This window comes from Pteropus vampyrus, unplaced genomic scaffold (genome assembly GCF_000151845.1).
Source record: "Pteropus vampyrus isolate Shadow unplaced genomic scaffold, Pvam_2.0 Scaffold50, whole genome shotgun sequence".
NCBI classification, from domain to species: Eukaryota; Metazoa; Chordata; class Mammalia; order Chiroptera; family Pteropodidae; genus Pteropus; species Pteropus vampyrus.
Genome location: NW_011888831.1, coordinates 3054389 through 3068558, shown reverse-complemented (window position 1 = coordinate 3068558; position 14170 = coordinate 3054389). Strand labels below are relative to the sequence as shown.

At 49.8% G+C, this 14170-nt stretch overlaps 1 protein-coding gene across 2 annotated transcripts in view; it reads right to left on the bottom strand.

Moving 5' to 3' along the window:
• Positions 1 to 14170, bottom strand: part of TRPV3 (transient receptor potential cation channel subfamily V member 3) — a 27794-nt gene that overhangs the window by 10576 nt on the left and 3048 nt on the right. For both annotated transcript variants that reach the window (XM_011359817.1, XM_011359818.1), the window contains exons 2-9: positions 10756 to 10860; positions 10507 to 10593; positions 9622 to 9776; positions 8647 to 8823; positions 5283 to 5423; positions 3279 to 3559; positions 1456 to 1632; positions 309 to 531 (exon numbers count right to left, since the gene is read on the bottom strand). In XM_011359817.1, coding sequence (XP_011358119.1) covers positions 309 to 531; positions 1456 to 1632; positions 3279 to 3559; positions 5283 to 5423; positions 8647 to 8823; positions 9622 to 9776; positions 10507 to 10593; positions 10756 to 10860 — 1346 coding nt within the window. The remainder of the gene's footprint in view (positions 1 to 308; positions 532 to 1455; positions 1633 to 3278; positions 3560 to 5282; positions 5424 to 8646; positions 8824 to 9621; positions 9777 to 10506; positions 10594 to 10755; positions 10861 to 14170) is intronic.

Genomic DNA, 14170 nt, shown 5'->3' with positions numbered 1-14170 from the left:
AGATGGGAAACAGCCCCAGAGTGGTATAAAAGCTTGTCCAAGTCACCTTCCCTGCCTCCCATTTCCTGTGGCCCTCACAGGAGAAACACCCGATCAGCTCTAGATTTAGACAGAGCTGGGCAGAACCTAAGTCTCCTAATCCTCCAGTTCTCTCCTCAGTCTGGGTCACTCTGGAGCAGAGCACCTGGAGTTTAGCCTAGCTAAGTAGTGGTGATATATTTAGTTCCCTAGAAACCTTGACGGATGACAGTTGGGTAAGCCCACGCAAATCTCTTGGGCTCTCTGGGCCTCAGTTTCCCCATCTGCACATGGGGTGGCTCCAAGCTCTTGCAGCTCTGACCACCCCATACCCCCAACAACGAGTCCACATACCTCCTTCTCCCGGGGTCGGTAGTAAGAGACGAGAGTCAAGGTGATGTTGTAGAAGAAATAAAAGCAGAAAGACAGGAAGAACATGTACTTGGCAAACTTCTTCCATTTCATATGCAGCAGGGTGTGAAGGGGCTCCAGGGTCAGCATCTCGTGCCGGTTCTGGGGGTAGACCACCACAGTCACCACAGAGACAAGAGAGAGGGGGACCGTTGTCAAAGGCCCTCATTTCAAAGGGAGCCCTGAGTCAGCGCTCCCCTGGCAGAGGGGCCAGTCATGTCCGATGGACTGGTTTGGCTGGAAATGTTAGAAGGGTAATTTCTGGCTCCTGAGGCTCCTTGCCAGTGGCCCCAGGTAGCAGCCCAATGCATAGGAACCAGGCTTCCAGCAGGAGGTTCTACTGCTCAGTGAGGAGTGAGGGCTAGAAGGTGGCAGAGGTGTGATAGGCATTCTGGCCCCAACTTGGTCCCCCTTGTCTGAAAGCCCCTATCTTCTCTGAGCTTCAGTCTCTTCATCTATACAACTGATATTAGTCAAACTGCCCCACCCACCAGGCTACTGTGAGGGTCTACAGAGACCCTGGAAAAAGCAGGCTCTGAGAAGCATGACTCTTGATAAAATGCGAAGGGCAAAGATTTAGTCTGCTGCCTTGCTTCCTCCCAAGAGCTGAAAACTTCTCACTGCTGATCCTCTCTCTTCCCCTCCAGCTTCACTGACCTCCTCTCTTGCCTCTTCCAGGAAGGCCTCCCTGGTTGTTTCAGCTGTGCACTCCTTGACCCTCATTTGGGGCCAGGTTTGGGGGTAGAAAGAATTCTAAGCCTGGCCATATAGAACTAGTAGGGTGAGTTGGGGAGAAACAAGATGGAGAAGATCAACACTAACCACCCACCCCACCCCCATGCTACCCAAGATTCTGGGGCCAGGAGACCCCCATCCAAGGATAGCTAGGAACCCAGCACAGGCCCTGACCATTCTATGCTGACTCCCTGCCCAATGAGGCAAAGTGCAGACACATTCGGCTAGTGGCATGGGGTCTTCCCAGTGCCCCCACTCCTTGGCCTTTCCCAGCCCACCCAGGAGACTCACATCTATATTGGTGTTGTAGACAATGATTTCTAGCACTGAGTTGTCTGTTGTGGTGTCCACGTTGGTGAGGTCGTAGAGTGAGGACGACACAGGTCCATAGGCCCAGTCGGTGAACTTCCTGGACAGGCGCCGGAGTGGTTTCTCCTTGATCTCACGACTGAGGATGTACTTCAGGATCTGCGGACAGGAAGATGAACAACTGTCAGCCACAGAACCGGGCTTGGGGCCAACAGGGCTGGGAATACGCTCCCACCATGGATGAACCCAGTCCCGCCTCTGCATCCAACGCTGTGATCCCTGGGCTCGGATTCATCTGTGGAAAGGGAGAGAAGCCCACTGGTCTGCCCATCTCACTGGGGATTGTGAATACCAGAGAGAAAATCTGTGAAGGCCCTTTTCCTGTGCTGTGGAAAGCTATACGATCAGCTAATAAAACCCATTCAGTGAAGAATCCAGGAACTGACAATTTTGAAAATTAATTTGTTTGGCCTGGATTTGAGAAGAACTTAGAAGTTTTTCTAGCTTCCCCATCCCACCCTCAGTCAAGACCCTAACACTTGAGGCTTACTGCTCTGGCCAGATAGGGGTGATACACAAGACACAGCTTTACGGAGAGGCCAGGAGACCCACTCTCTACGTCAGTGATCCTCAAACTCTGCAGTACATTAGGTCGTTGGGGAACATAAAAAAAATCTCACACCATCAACTAACTCAGTCCAAATCTCTGGAGAGGGCCCAGGCATCTGTATCTTGTAAAGCTTCCTGGGTGGTTCCAATGTGAAGGCAAGATAGAGCCATAGCTGTCCAGCTCACTATTCCCCAGAAGCTGAGCCCTGGGGTACCCCAGGATGGGGGTCAGGGCTTCCCCTGGCACCAACCCAAGGCCCAGGAGAAGGCGCCCGTTGTGGAGGGCAGTGTCAGAGCCCTGATCTCACCTGACCCAGCCCAGGCAGAGAGCTCCTACAGACTGGACAGATCTCTGCAAAGACAGAGTCTGTGTCTTAAGAATGAGGGCAGCGGGGAGTGGACCCGGAGGGTGGGGAGACACACAATTCCTCCTCTGTCAAAGCCATTCTCCATCCCCTCCTCCTCTGACAAGAGAATGAAAAGGTCCCTTGTGGACCCCAATCCTGATCACTAGGACAGGACCCAAGGCCCTAAGGGCATCACCGTCCCATCCCCCGCCTTGATCTCAGACCAAGCATGGCTCGAACCACCAATAGAGATTCGAGCTCACTCCATCCCAAGTCTCCACCAAGGTTCCCAGTCAAGCCTTGAGTTCCACGGCCACATCATACAGGGAACAAAGGGCCACGAGCAGCCACATACTCTGCTGGAGACTTGGCTTAGAATTTCAACCTGATGGACAGACTAAGGTCACTCCAGAGCTAGAGAGCAGCAGCCCATTGGCTCTGGATCAAGAGCAGCCATTCTGGGACCCCTGTCCTCATGAGAGGCTAAAGGTCCCGAGGGTCAAACACCCAGCCTCTGCTCAGCGCCTTGCCATGTAGGAATCCTCAGCCATGAGGAATTTGAGATATAATGTCACTACAGCTTTTAAGGCTCCCCCATTCTGATCCCAGCAAGGGAGTCCCATGGCAGGAGTTAGAAACACGGAGTGTCAGGGACTAAAATCCAGAGGATGGGCCCAGGCTGCATCTCAGTGGCTCTGTGTGGCTATTCAGAACAAACTCACCTCAGGCCACAACTGCACTTCGGACCTAAGGCTGACACCTTTCCAAGGCCCAGGTGTGACCTGTGGGGCCCCAGGGCTGGCAGACGGCAGCGCGCCTCCTGCCCTCCCACCTGCCCGCAAGCCCCACCTCGGCCTTGCCCATCTTGGCAGCCAGCTGCAGTGGGGTGAGGCCGTCATTGTTGCGCATGGTCTCCAGTTCCCAGTTGCCGCTCCTCAGCAAGATCATGTCGTACATGCGCTTAACGAAGTCATTCTGCGTCTTGAAGTCCTCAGCCACCGTCACTAGCGCGTGTAGGATGTTGTTACCCCGTGAGTCCTGCGAGGTGATGTCTGTCTGCTCATTCTCCATCAGTAGCTGCACAATCTCTGGCTGGTTGGTGCATGCTGCCAGGGCCAGGGGTGTCTCGCCTGGGGGAGGGAGAGCACTGGGGCTCAGTTTTGTCATGGACCAGAGTAGTGTCCCCCAAGTCCTAGGTCTGAAGCCTGTATCCTGACCATCTCAGTAGGATTGACCCCTGAGACTATCTGTCTCCCCAGACCCCCCAGCTAGTCTCTCTGCTACCACCCTAGCCCTCTAACACTCTGCCCTCAGCACAGCAGCCAGAATGATGCTGCTAACACATAAGGCTCACCTTACCCATTACGAAAGCTCAAGTTCCAACGAGAGCCTACAAGTCCTACATCTTCTGACATCATCTCCTCTTCTCCCCCGACTCCCCTCCAGCCACAATGGTCTTTTTCCTTTCCCTCAAACACACAGGGATTTTCCTACCCCAGGACCTTTGCACTAGCTATTCTCTGCCTCCAGTGCTGTTCCTCAGATATCTGCATCACACACTCCCTCACCTCCTTCAAGTCTTTGCTCGAACGTCATGTTTTCAATGAGTCACTCTGCCTTAGTAAAATTGAAATCAACCTCCTTCCTGCCCCAGAAATGCTGTTTCTCTGCTTTATTTTTTATTTTTTTCAATAGCACCTTTCATTTTCTAATATTATTTATCATGTTTATTATTGATGTTCTCTTTCCCATGAGGACTTTATTTTGTTCACTGATAGATTTCAAACACCTAGAACAGTTCCTGATATATACAGTAAGTGCTCAATAAATATGTGTTAAGAAAAGCGAAGGCAGGTGACTCACATGATCACATAGCCAGCCTAAGGCAGAAGTAGGACCGAACAGCAAGTCTCCTGCTGCTTCCCTCCCAAACTCCCTCCTGTCCCCTCCCTTCATCCCACCCAAGAAATGTTTCCCAACACCAGCTCCAATCAGGTCCGATGCTGGGCAATAGACTGGACAAGACTCTATCCTCAAGGCCACGGAGACCTATCTAGTCCTGCTGATTAAAAAACCACCTGGTAGAGAAAAGAGGTTGTCAGTCAGGAAGAAGGGTAGACTACAAAGTTGTACCAGGAAATTTTTTGATGTGATGGAGCTGTTTGTCTCCTGTCCTGATCGTGGTGGTATGCATTTGTGGAAATGAACAGAACTGTACATTAAAATGGGGGAAGTTCACTATACCTAAATTACATATTTAAACAAATTTTTTTCACCTAGAGCATCCTAATCCCAATTGCTTTTGGACCCCCTACCGTGTCAGTCAGGGAATTTTTATACTTTCACTTTTGACTCCTTGCCTGCAGTCCTGAAAAGCACTGAGTACAGAGGCCAGAGGCCAGAGCTGGCAGCCAGGACACCTACATCAGCTCCTTACTACACTGGGGCAAGTCATCTCCCTTCTCGGAACCTGTCTCCTCACCTGTAAACGAGAGCTCTTTTCCCAGGTGTCTATTCTTTACAGAGGGCTACTCAGGTGGATGGATGCCTGTGTGTCTTCTAAGACCACCAGGTGACACCCCCAGGCTGCAGGCTCCAGCACCCTCCCAACCTTCCCAGGCCCTCCGTCTCTGGTACTCCCCGGAGGTCCAATTCAGATGGATCTGCACTTGCCCTCTCCCTAGTCTGGGCTCTGTCCTCTCGGACACTTTTGAGCCAGAAGAAATTCTCAGTGGGGTCTCCAGCCACCGGCCCGAAAGCCCAGCGCCTCAATGGACTGAGACCGTCTGGGCCCCTCCCTCCGCCCTCTCCTGAACCCTCCCCGCCAACCCAGGCTCGGCCGACGGCACCCACCGAAGTAGAAGCCTTCGTGCTGGTATTTGGGGTTGAAGAAGACCCCCTTGGCGTGGGCATTGACGTCTGCTCCCGCCGTGATGAGCAACGCTGTGATATCTCCCTGCCGCCGCTCGATGGCGATATTCAGCGCCGTCTGCCCTGCGGACGGGGTGAGATGGGCGGGGGCGGCGCTCAGCGGCTGAGACATCAGGTGACAAACCTTGTCTGGCCTTTTCCCCCTTTTGGCCTGCATACCCTCCTCGGAACCATGGCGAAATAACAGCTGCCTGGTTTGTGTCGCCAGCTACCAAAAGTCCCAACTTCTTTCTTTGATTCATTTATTCTTGCATGGAAGCAAAGAATGTTTATGGAGTGCTCGCTCTGTGCTCGGGTGTCTGCGATACAGCGCACACGGGACGTAGCTTTAATTCTTGTCCTCAAGAAGCACACAATCTCACTGAAAATTGAGTGCTACCATACAGGGAGGTGGAGGCGCGGTGGTACCAGAGCAGGGGCTCTTAATGCAGCCCCGGTGGGTCTGAGGGCTTCCCAGAAGTGGCCGCGAAGCTGCCACCACCAAATAAGTTTAACGAGGCTCGATGGGGCCAGCTCAAGGCCTCATAAGCCAGGTTAAGAGGTTAGAACTTTATCCTAACGGTCATGGGAAATCACAAGGTGTTGACCAATTTTCGGTTTCGTACATGTATTTTTGCAGGTCACTCTGGCTACAAAATTGGAGGATGTCTTAGAGGGAGCCCAGACTTATGCAGAACTGTGGCTCCAGTGAAGAGTGATCATGAGGCCCAAAGACCCTTAGGAAAAAGAGTCCTCAGGATGGTGTGCAGGGCCTAGGGGAGTGTCTCCTGTAAGATTCAGATGTCTGGCCTGGGTGCTAGGTGGCTGGTGCCAGTGACTGAAGAATGGAACAGAGGACAAGCAGCAGGGAGGAAGAGGGACATTAACCCTGTTGGTGGCCTACAGACCTCCGGATGGAAGGGAGCAGAAGGCTAGGGGTAGCGGGGAATGGTCTCAGAATGTCCCACCAGAAACAGCATTTTCTAAAGAGCTGCCATTACACCATCCATAAAAATAAAGTCATCGTGGATTAAACAACTAAGCATTTTTTTTTATTGTAAAATTCGTTTATAACTAACCTTTGGTATGGAAAACCTTCTTAAGTAAGATCCAAAATTTAGAAACCATAAAGAATTGTTTGCTTACATAAAAACTGAAGGTTTCTGTATTTCAAAAGGCATCTTAAAGAAAGTTAAAAGGCAATAGGTAGGTTGGAGAAAATATTTGAAACATAGAAGAGACCATGTGTTTTTAAAAGTTCATAATATATTAAGAGCCCTAGAAATCAACAGAAAGACAAACAACCTAAAAGGAAACTTAGAAAAAGTATTAAGCACCTTACAGAAAAGAAAACACACATAGTCAATAAAGAATGTGAAAGTTGTTCAAAATCAAGGTAATAAGGAAAATGAAAATTTGAACCTAATGATTTATTGCTTTTTATCCAGCAGATGGGCAAAGGCAAAGAAGAAAGAAAAGAAGAAGAGTTGGGGGCTGGTGTGGAGGAGGGTGGGAGAGTGGGGAGGAGGTGGTAGGGAGGAGGGGGAGAAGAAGAAGAATTAGCAAAGGATTGGGAGGACTAATACTTTTTAGAGGCAAATTTGTCAATAACCATTACACTTTTAAATGTGCATGACTCTGAACCCAGAAATTCTAGTTCAAATTATTTTCCTAAAACATGTGTACACTGTGTGCAGGGTCATAAACAAGAGTATGTACTGTGACATTGTCATAGTGAAAAATTGGAAACCACCCAGATGTCTGTCAATAGAGGAATGGTGAAATTAGCCACAGTACAGCTGTACTCAGACTAAGGTTGAAAGGAGGCGGACATTAATGTTCTGACAAGAGAAGGTGTCTAAGACACATAGTTAATTTAAAAAAAATTAAGTTGTAGAACAATACAAACAGTATAATAGTATTCTATATTAAATAAGTAGATAAATGAATAAATAAGGCTATTTCTATGTGCACTTACACACATATGTCAAAAGCCTAGGAAAGTCCTCAAAGCATACACATCATAGTAATCATCTCTGGAGAGGAAAATGGGGAAGACAGACTCATTCTTGCTCTCAAGGGAAACATGCTGCTAGAAAAAAAAGTCTCTAAGTCCCTACAATACTGACTAGAAGAAAGGAGGGGATGGAAAGGGACTGAAAGGGGAGAAGAGTCAGGACAGAGAAGCTTGAAGCACTGGCCTAAACTTCTCTGGCTATAGAACTTGTGTCAACTACCTAGTGACAAGCCGAGAACATTATATAGTGCATCCAGTTTCTCTCTTTGCTTTGGCTATCAGGGAGCTCGGTGTGCATTTCGGCCTTCAATGTTAGCAATTTTCCCTGGATTTCCTCTCCTTCACTCCATAGTTTCTAGTTTTTCACAATCCTTGCCTTTTTTTTTTTTTTTTTGGTATATAACCAAAAAAAAATCCTTTTGAAAGTCTGCAGAGTTTAAATAAGTAAATAAATAAAAATAAAATTACTTTCTCCCATGAGAAAAGTTAAGGGCCCAAGCTGGACTCCCACCTGCAAAAAGCTGAGATGTTTAGTGCTCCCTGGCATCTCGGCAAGATAGCATCCAGTCATTCTTGAGCCCATAATTTTTGCCAGGAGCACCTCATGAGATCCTAATAGGATAGTTACTGACTCCAAAATCTCAAATGAGGATATATCTTACTGGTTATTCACAGTGGATTTCCTGGGCAGGGAAACACTATCCCAAATTTGGTTTCCCTGTATTCTCTCAGGCCCACCTTAGAGAGGAGCCACAAAATTGAGATCCAAATGGAGGAGTTAATAATAATGACAACGATGATACTAATAGTTGTTATGTGTTGGCCCCACCCAGCTCTCTAAAGTCATCTCCAGCCTTCTTTTCATCACTCAAATGTGCCAAGTTCATTTCCATCTCAGGCTACTGCCCTTGCCTTGTTCTGGATCCTTCTCATCATACAGGCCTCAGGTCAAAGTTCACCTCTTTGACCATCCCCCCTAACGTTGTCCATCCCCAGTTACTTTTGGTCACATTACCTTCTTTTACTTTATTTTCAAAGCATTTTTCCACCTAAAATTACCTTATTTAGACCAGTAGCCTTTATCTGTCTTGTTAGCCACTACAACCTGGTGTCAAAAAAAGCAATGCCTGGTATGTGGTCCGTGCTTAAAATTATTTGCAGAATGAAGGAAGGAAGAGAAGAGTGCCTGCTTCGTGCCACGCTATGTGCTTTGGGCTTTCAGTGACAGCTGTGCGCCTATGTGGCCTGGCCTTCACCTGCTGTCTGCACATCCCTCCCTCAGGCAGGTACCTTCATAGGCCTCCTCAGTGTACTCAGCATTGATGAACCTGTCCAGGATGTCGTTCTCCTCGGCAAAGGTGAGCAGGATCCGCACGATCTCCTTGGTGTTGGGGTTGATGTTTAACAAGGCCTTCATCAGGCAGGTTTTCCCTGTGTCCGAGGACGTCAGCTTGTGCATGAGGAAGTCTACAGGCAGGGTCACAGGGTGGAGCTGCAGGAGGGGCCCTTGGCTCTCCCGGTTCTGAGCAGGAGAGGCCAGGGTGTGGGAGCTGCAGCTTCAGACCTCAAGACCTTCCTTGCAGCATGCCCACTGTGGGTGTCCCTGAGCATGCAACTTTCCCCTCCCTAACCGCACCCCCCCCCAAAACTCTTTTGCTGGCTCCTTCTTCTCTAAGGCCCCTGACAGCCTTATCAGAGGCTTTTCACTCTTTGCTTTCTTCAACCTCCCCCTGGTAAGGGGCAGTCTCATCCACTGCATGGCTTCCCACTGTCCACCTTAGTGCCAAGGCCCTGAAATCTCCAGCCTTCTCGCTCCTGGCAGGCTACAAATAGAGCTCATTACCCGCCCCCCCGACTTATAACCTGCTATTCCCCTAGTCTCCAAGACAGCTGGGGCTCCACCGTCCACCAAGTCACCAATGGCACCGCCTGACTCCTTTCTCCCCCTCACTGCCCAGTCCTTGATTCCTGCCAGTGCCACAGCTTGAAGTGCTGTTCTTCCTTCCCCAGCTCCATTGCTGGGGTCCAACTCTACTTAGACAGTGGCCATCTCCAATTTTACTACCACCCTCATGGCAGTAGCTAGTCCATGATGCTCACTTGTTTAAGCCCTTCCATGGCTCCCATTGCCCTCAGAGTCAGGTTCCTAGCCCAGCATTCAAGGCTCCCCAAATGCCAGCCCCATGAGTTGATGGGAGGGAAAGTGGACAGTAGGAGCCAAGCAGGGCCCCCAGCCCCGCACCCTGTGCCGGGGCCAGCACCGACCAGGCACATCCAGGCCACGACGCCGCTTGCAAAGCTCCTGCAGATCCACCAGCAGCTCCAGCAGCTCCTCCACGCAGCCCTCTGACACAGCTGCAAAGATGCACTTTTTCAGCCGCTTCTTTTTCCGTCTCTGCTCTTCTTTGGCCAGGTTTGCACTGAGGCCAGAAAATTTTCCTAGCTCACCACACATACACCACGACTCCATGCTCTCCTCACTCCCACTCCCCCACCCAGAGGCACTATGCCTACAGAGTACTGCACCAGCCCCCCAGCATCTCTGTGTGTCTGTCACACATCTAAAATCTCCTCCACTAGTGCTCCAGGCCTCTAGGATCTGTGCTGCCCTATGCAAGCTCCCTTTCTAACCCAAATACAATCACATGCTATCAAACTATATATTTGGATACACATAGTAATGATCAGGAAGGACAGATGCCTGTTAATAGTGATTACCTCGAAAGAATGGAATTTGGGGAAGGAAATTTTTATTTTCATATTTTGTGGTTTGAATTTTTCATCTACCCCTCCCCTGTCCCCATACTCCAAACAGGCAACTATGGTAATGCATTGACGTGTATCCTTTGATAGTACATGTTCTTGCAAAATGCATGTTGATGTTTGATGGTTTAGATGCACATATTTTTAATTTACGTATATGTATTGCATTAAGTTCTCATTCTGCTGCATAGTGTAATGAATAAATATTACTTTTATAGTTTATAAAATGTAATACTTCTCTCCCCAAAAACATTCCTACACATCACAGCCATGGGCCCAGACGTTTATCCCAGCACTCCAGGAATGGCAGCTTTCCTGAAGGGTCCCAGTGCCTGTTCCTCTGGAACCTGCCTGGTGGGCTCTGTGAAGGGGAAGGGCCAGGCTCACCTGGGACTGTTAGGATTGGATGGCGTCTCCGTCATGTCATCCTGAGGAGATTGCGGTGAGTCCATGTCATCACAGTTGCCAGAGACACTGGAGGAAAGGGGAAAGGGTAGAAAGAAGGACAAATTAAAAAATGGACAATAGTACCATGTTACAGCCAGGCCTGGCCATGTGGCCTAAGGCTAGTCACCGCCCACCCACTGGAGCTGAGGGCTGGCCAGGGCAAGGGACTGGGCAGCAGGTTGTACTCACCACTGCCGGATGTTGGAGTCCATGGGCTTGGAGAAGACAGGGGGAGAGGTCTTGGCAACAGTGGGATTGGGCTCGAACCCTTCTATCTCCAGGAAAAAGTGTCCACTGCGGGGGATACCCAAGCAAGGCCATTAGAGCTGAGGCAGGGCCTGTCTACCTGTGTGTCCTGCAACCCTGCTACCGAGGATACCTACTAAGTACTCACTCTCGACAAGCTCCATGCCCACGCTGGACTCCATGCTGGACTCTGTGCCCATGTGCTCTCACTTAACCCTCACAGCCCCTGTGAGGTAGGTGCCGTCCTTATCAACCACATTTCACAGATGGGCATGTGGAGGCTCTGAGGTCAAGCAACTTGCCCAAGATCACACCACAGGTCGGTGGCAGAGACTGGATTCAAGGCTAGGTCTGGGTGACTCATCATTAGAAATACTGGGTAGATGAACCCAGTGGTCTCTATTTGGGTGGCCTACCACCTGAAGGAGATTTTCCTTTCTGCAGTTGCCTCCAGGTGCAAAGGACTCACCAGGGATGGAGAACATGGCAATGGGAACTAACTCCTCTATCACAACCCCCAACCACTCCCCCTACCTCAGGTTTGAAGCAGAGCTCTTCTGGAAAAGTCCCTAGACCCTGAGATCTACAAGGAACTTTTTTGGCTCTTGAGGCAGAGGGGAAAGGCTGGAGTTACACTGGTTGCTCCGGTGCAGTCCCCATCCCCACAATCAACCCCCCTCCATCATCACTCATGCTGAGAATCCTTGCCAGGAAGGAAAACTCAGGAAAGCACTTTGGACAGTGGAGGTGAGGAGCAGTGGAGGGGCAAGTGAGGGGTCCACTTTTCCCTGGGGCTAGGAGGAGAGATGTGGGCCCAGGGCCAGTGACATGGCTAAGCCCCAGGGAAGGGGAGACACTTACTGTCCCGTGAGAGGCAAGACACACACCCAGACACAGCCATGGCCTGGCTTCAGACACACCCACAAATGCAGACGTGCATGCTCTCAGAACCCACAATCACACACTCAGGGACACGCCTTCTCATGACAACCAGCATGGTGAGGATCAGGCTGAGGATGACCTTGGTTGCAGCAACATCCCCACCCCACAGCTACTGTAGCACAACTCCTGACACAGTGACCTTGCTCTGTGAACTGGCCCATGCTGTGGCTTCCTGACTAGCAGGCCTCTCTCCTAAGCACCTTTGCTGCCTGACTCCTTCATAGGTCCAGAAGGATTAATATGCCCCTCCCTTCTGCACAAGATCACAGAAGAGCTCCCAGAGTACAGTCTCAGCAATATCAAGTTCAGAAGGGAGGGCAGCAGGGAAGGGATGGTGGCCCCATTCTGCAATGAGAGAACTAAGGCCCAGTATGGAGAAATATCTCATCCATGGTCACCCACCAGGATAGAAGCCAAATTAGTCAGAGAACCTGACTCCTGATTCCCAGGCTCATAGCTCATGCTACTCTCTGTGCTGCTCTGCTCTCCCCTTAGCCCTCTGGGTCTTCTTCCAGCAAACCAGCTCCAGGAATTTGCCACAGAGGGAGGCCACCCAACATAGCCACCTCCTGAGGTGTGGCACGCAGGAGGGAGAGCCAGGCCTTGCCTGGGTAATCCCTCTCTTCTCCTCTGGGCACAGACAAGCCTGGAAGGCTCAACTAATCCAGAAATGGATGTAAGTGGGATGGGAGGCAGTGCCAGCTGACACATCAGCCCTCACTTTCCTGTCACCTGCCCATTAAGAGGAAACTTCTGACCTGACCTAAAATCAAATCCTTCTTCCAAAAGAGAAGACAAAGAGAGGAGTAAACCCTTGGCTGAGAGCCAGAGGCCTGGGTTCTAGTCTGGCTCTGGCTCTGCCTCTTGTGTGACCTCAAGTGGTCACTTGCCATCTCTGGTCCAAATGTCCTCACCTGGATGGAGAATGGTTGGGACAGATGATCCATAAGGCCTCGAATCTGGAGGAAGGAAGCACTGGCATCATCTACTTATGACTATCCAGCTGAAATGGGCATCAGAGGTCATCCAGTCTGATCACCACTACCCTGTATCCCTGCAGTGCCCATGCAATAGCCACCCCAAAGCTATCCCTACCTGTCTAGGCTCTTCGGTAGTACATTTACTCAACAAATATTTATTGAGCATCTACAATGTCCCAGGTACTCTTCTAAGAGTTGGGGATATAGTGGTGGACAAGTGGGCAAAATCTTTTCCCTCACAGAGCTACTGTTCTAGTGGATTGGTCAGAACTGACCCCAAGGATCAGACCGGGGCATAGCACAGTAAAGCTATTGCTTTTCTTGCTCTAGACTATATAATTTGGCTATAAGTTCTTCAACAGCAGAAACTACAATTGCATTGTCTTGATTCACCAGAACCCAATACTGGTCCTGACACTCAGAAGACCTAACTAAATGGATGAGCAGGGATGAATAAGGTGATGAGTGAAAGATAAATGGTGAGATAGATAGACAAATGAGTGGATGGATGGATGGATGGATGGATGATGGATAGATAGAGGAATGGTAGGATGGATTTATAGATAAATGGATACGCACATGGATAGATGGATGGGTGGAAGGAAGGAAGGAAGGAAGTCTGTCTAATGAAGTAGTAGTTAGGTGGGTAAATAGGTAAAAAGATAGAGAAACCAGTAGACTGAACCAATAAGTAAAGAGACTAACACAGCCTTACATTATAAACGTTAGGAGGTTGCATACCTCAAGTGACTCCCACTGAACTCTCAGTTGCCCAAAGCCCTCACTTCTCATTCCAGTCTTGAATAAGAAGCCCAGGAAGGGTCCTTTGCCTCTCTTCCACTCCCCCTCCTTCTCAGGGACTCCTCTCAGAGCCCACAGAGGTCTCACGAATAGTCCAGGAAACCACATCATGAGAGCATCTACACACCCCAGGCCTGGAGACTGAGGGCCCAAGGAAGGGGAAGAAGTATGTCCTCATCTCACTGTGAGGTGTCTTTACTAATGATGAGAGACTGTGCTGAGTCCCTGGGCTGCTTACTCATCAACTCATTCACTCCTTCTCTCGTTGTCTTGTCTGCTCCTTCACTGACTCATCCACTTACTCAAAAACTACGAATATGCTCTGTGTAGGAAATATGGGGGCAGCGAGAAAAGAGATGACCTTCCCAGAGACCCTGTCCTCAGAGATCTCAACTAGAGCTAAGACACTGTCCTAATAACTACACTACCTCTTCGAAGAGGCTGTAGGAGCTCACAGGAGAAGCTCCTTCCCGTCAAGGACAGGGATCAGAGAAGGCTCTGTGTTCTATCAGGGTGGGATTTGGTCTGGGTCTTGAAATGGACCTGTGGTTTGGGAAAAGCCCTGGAAGCAGAGAGAGCAACATAAGAGAAGCCTCCCTGGCAGAAGGTGAGGGTATCTGCAGAAGGGGGTCTTC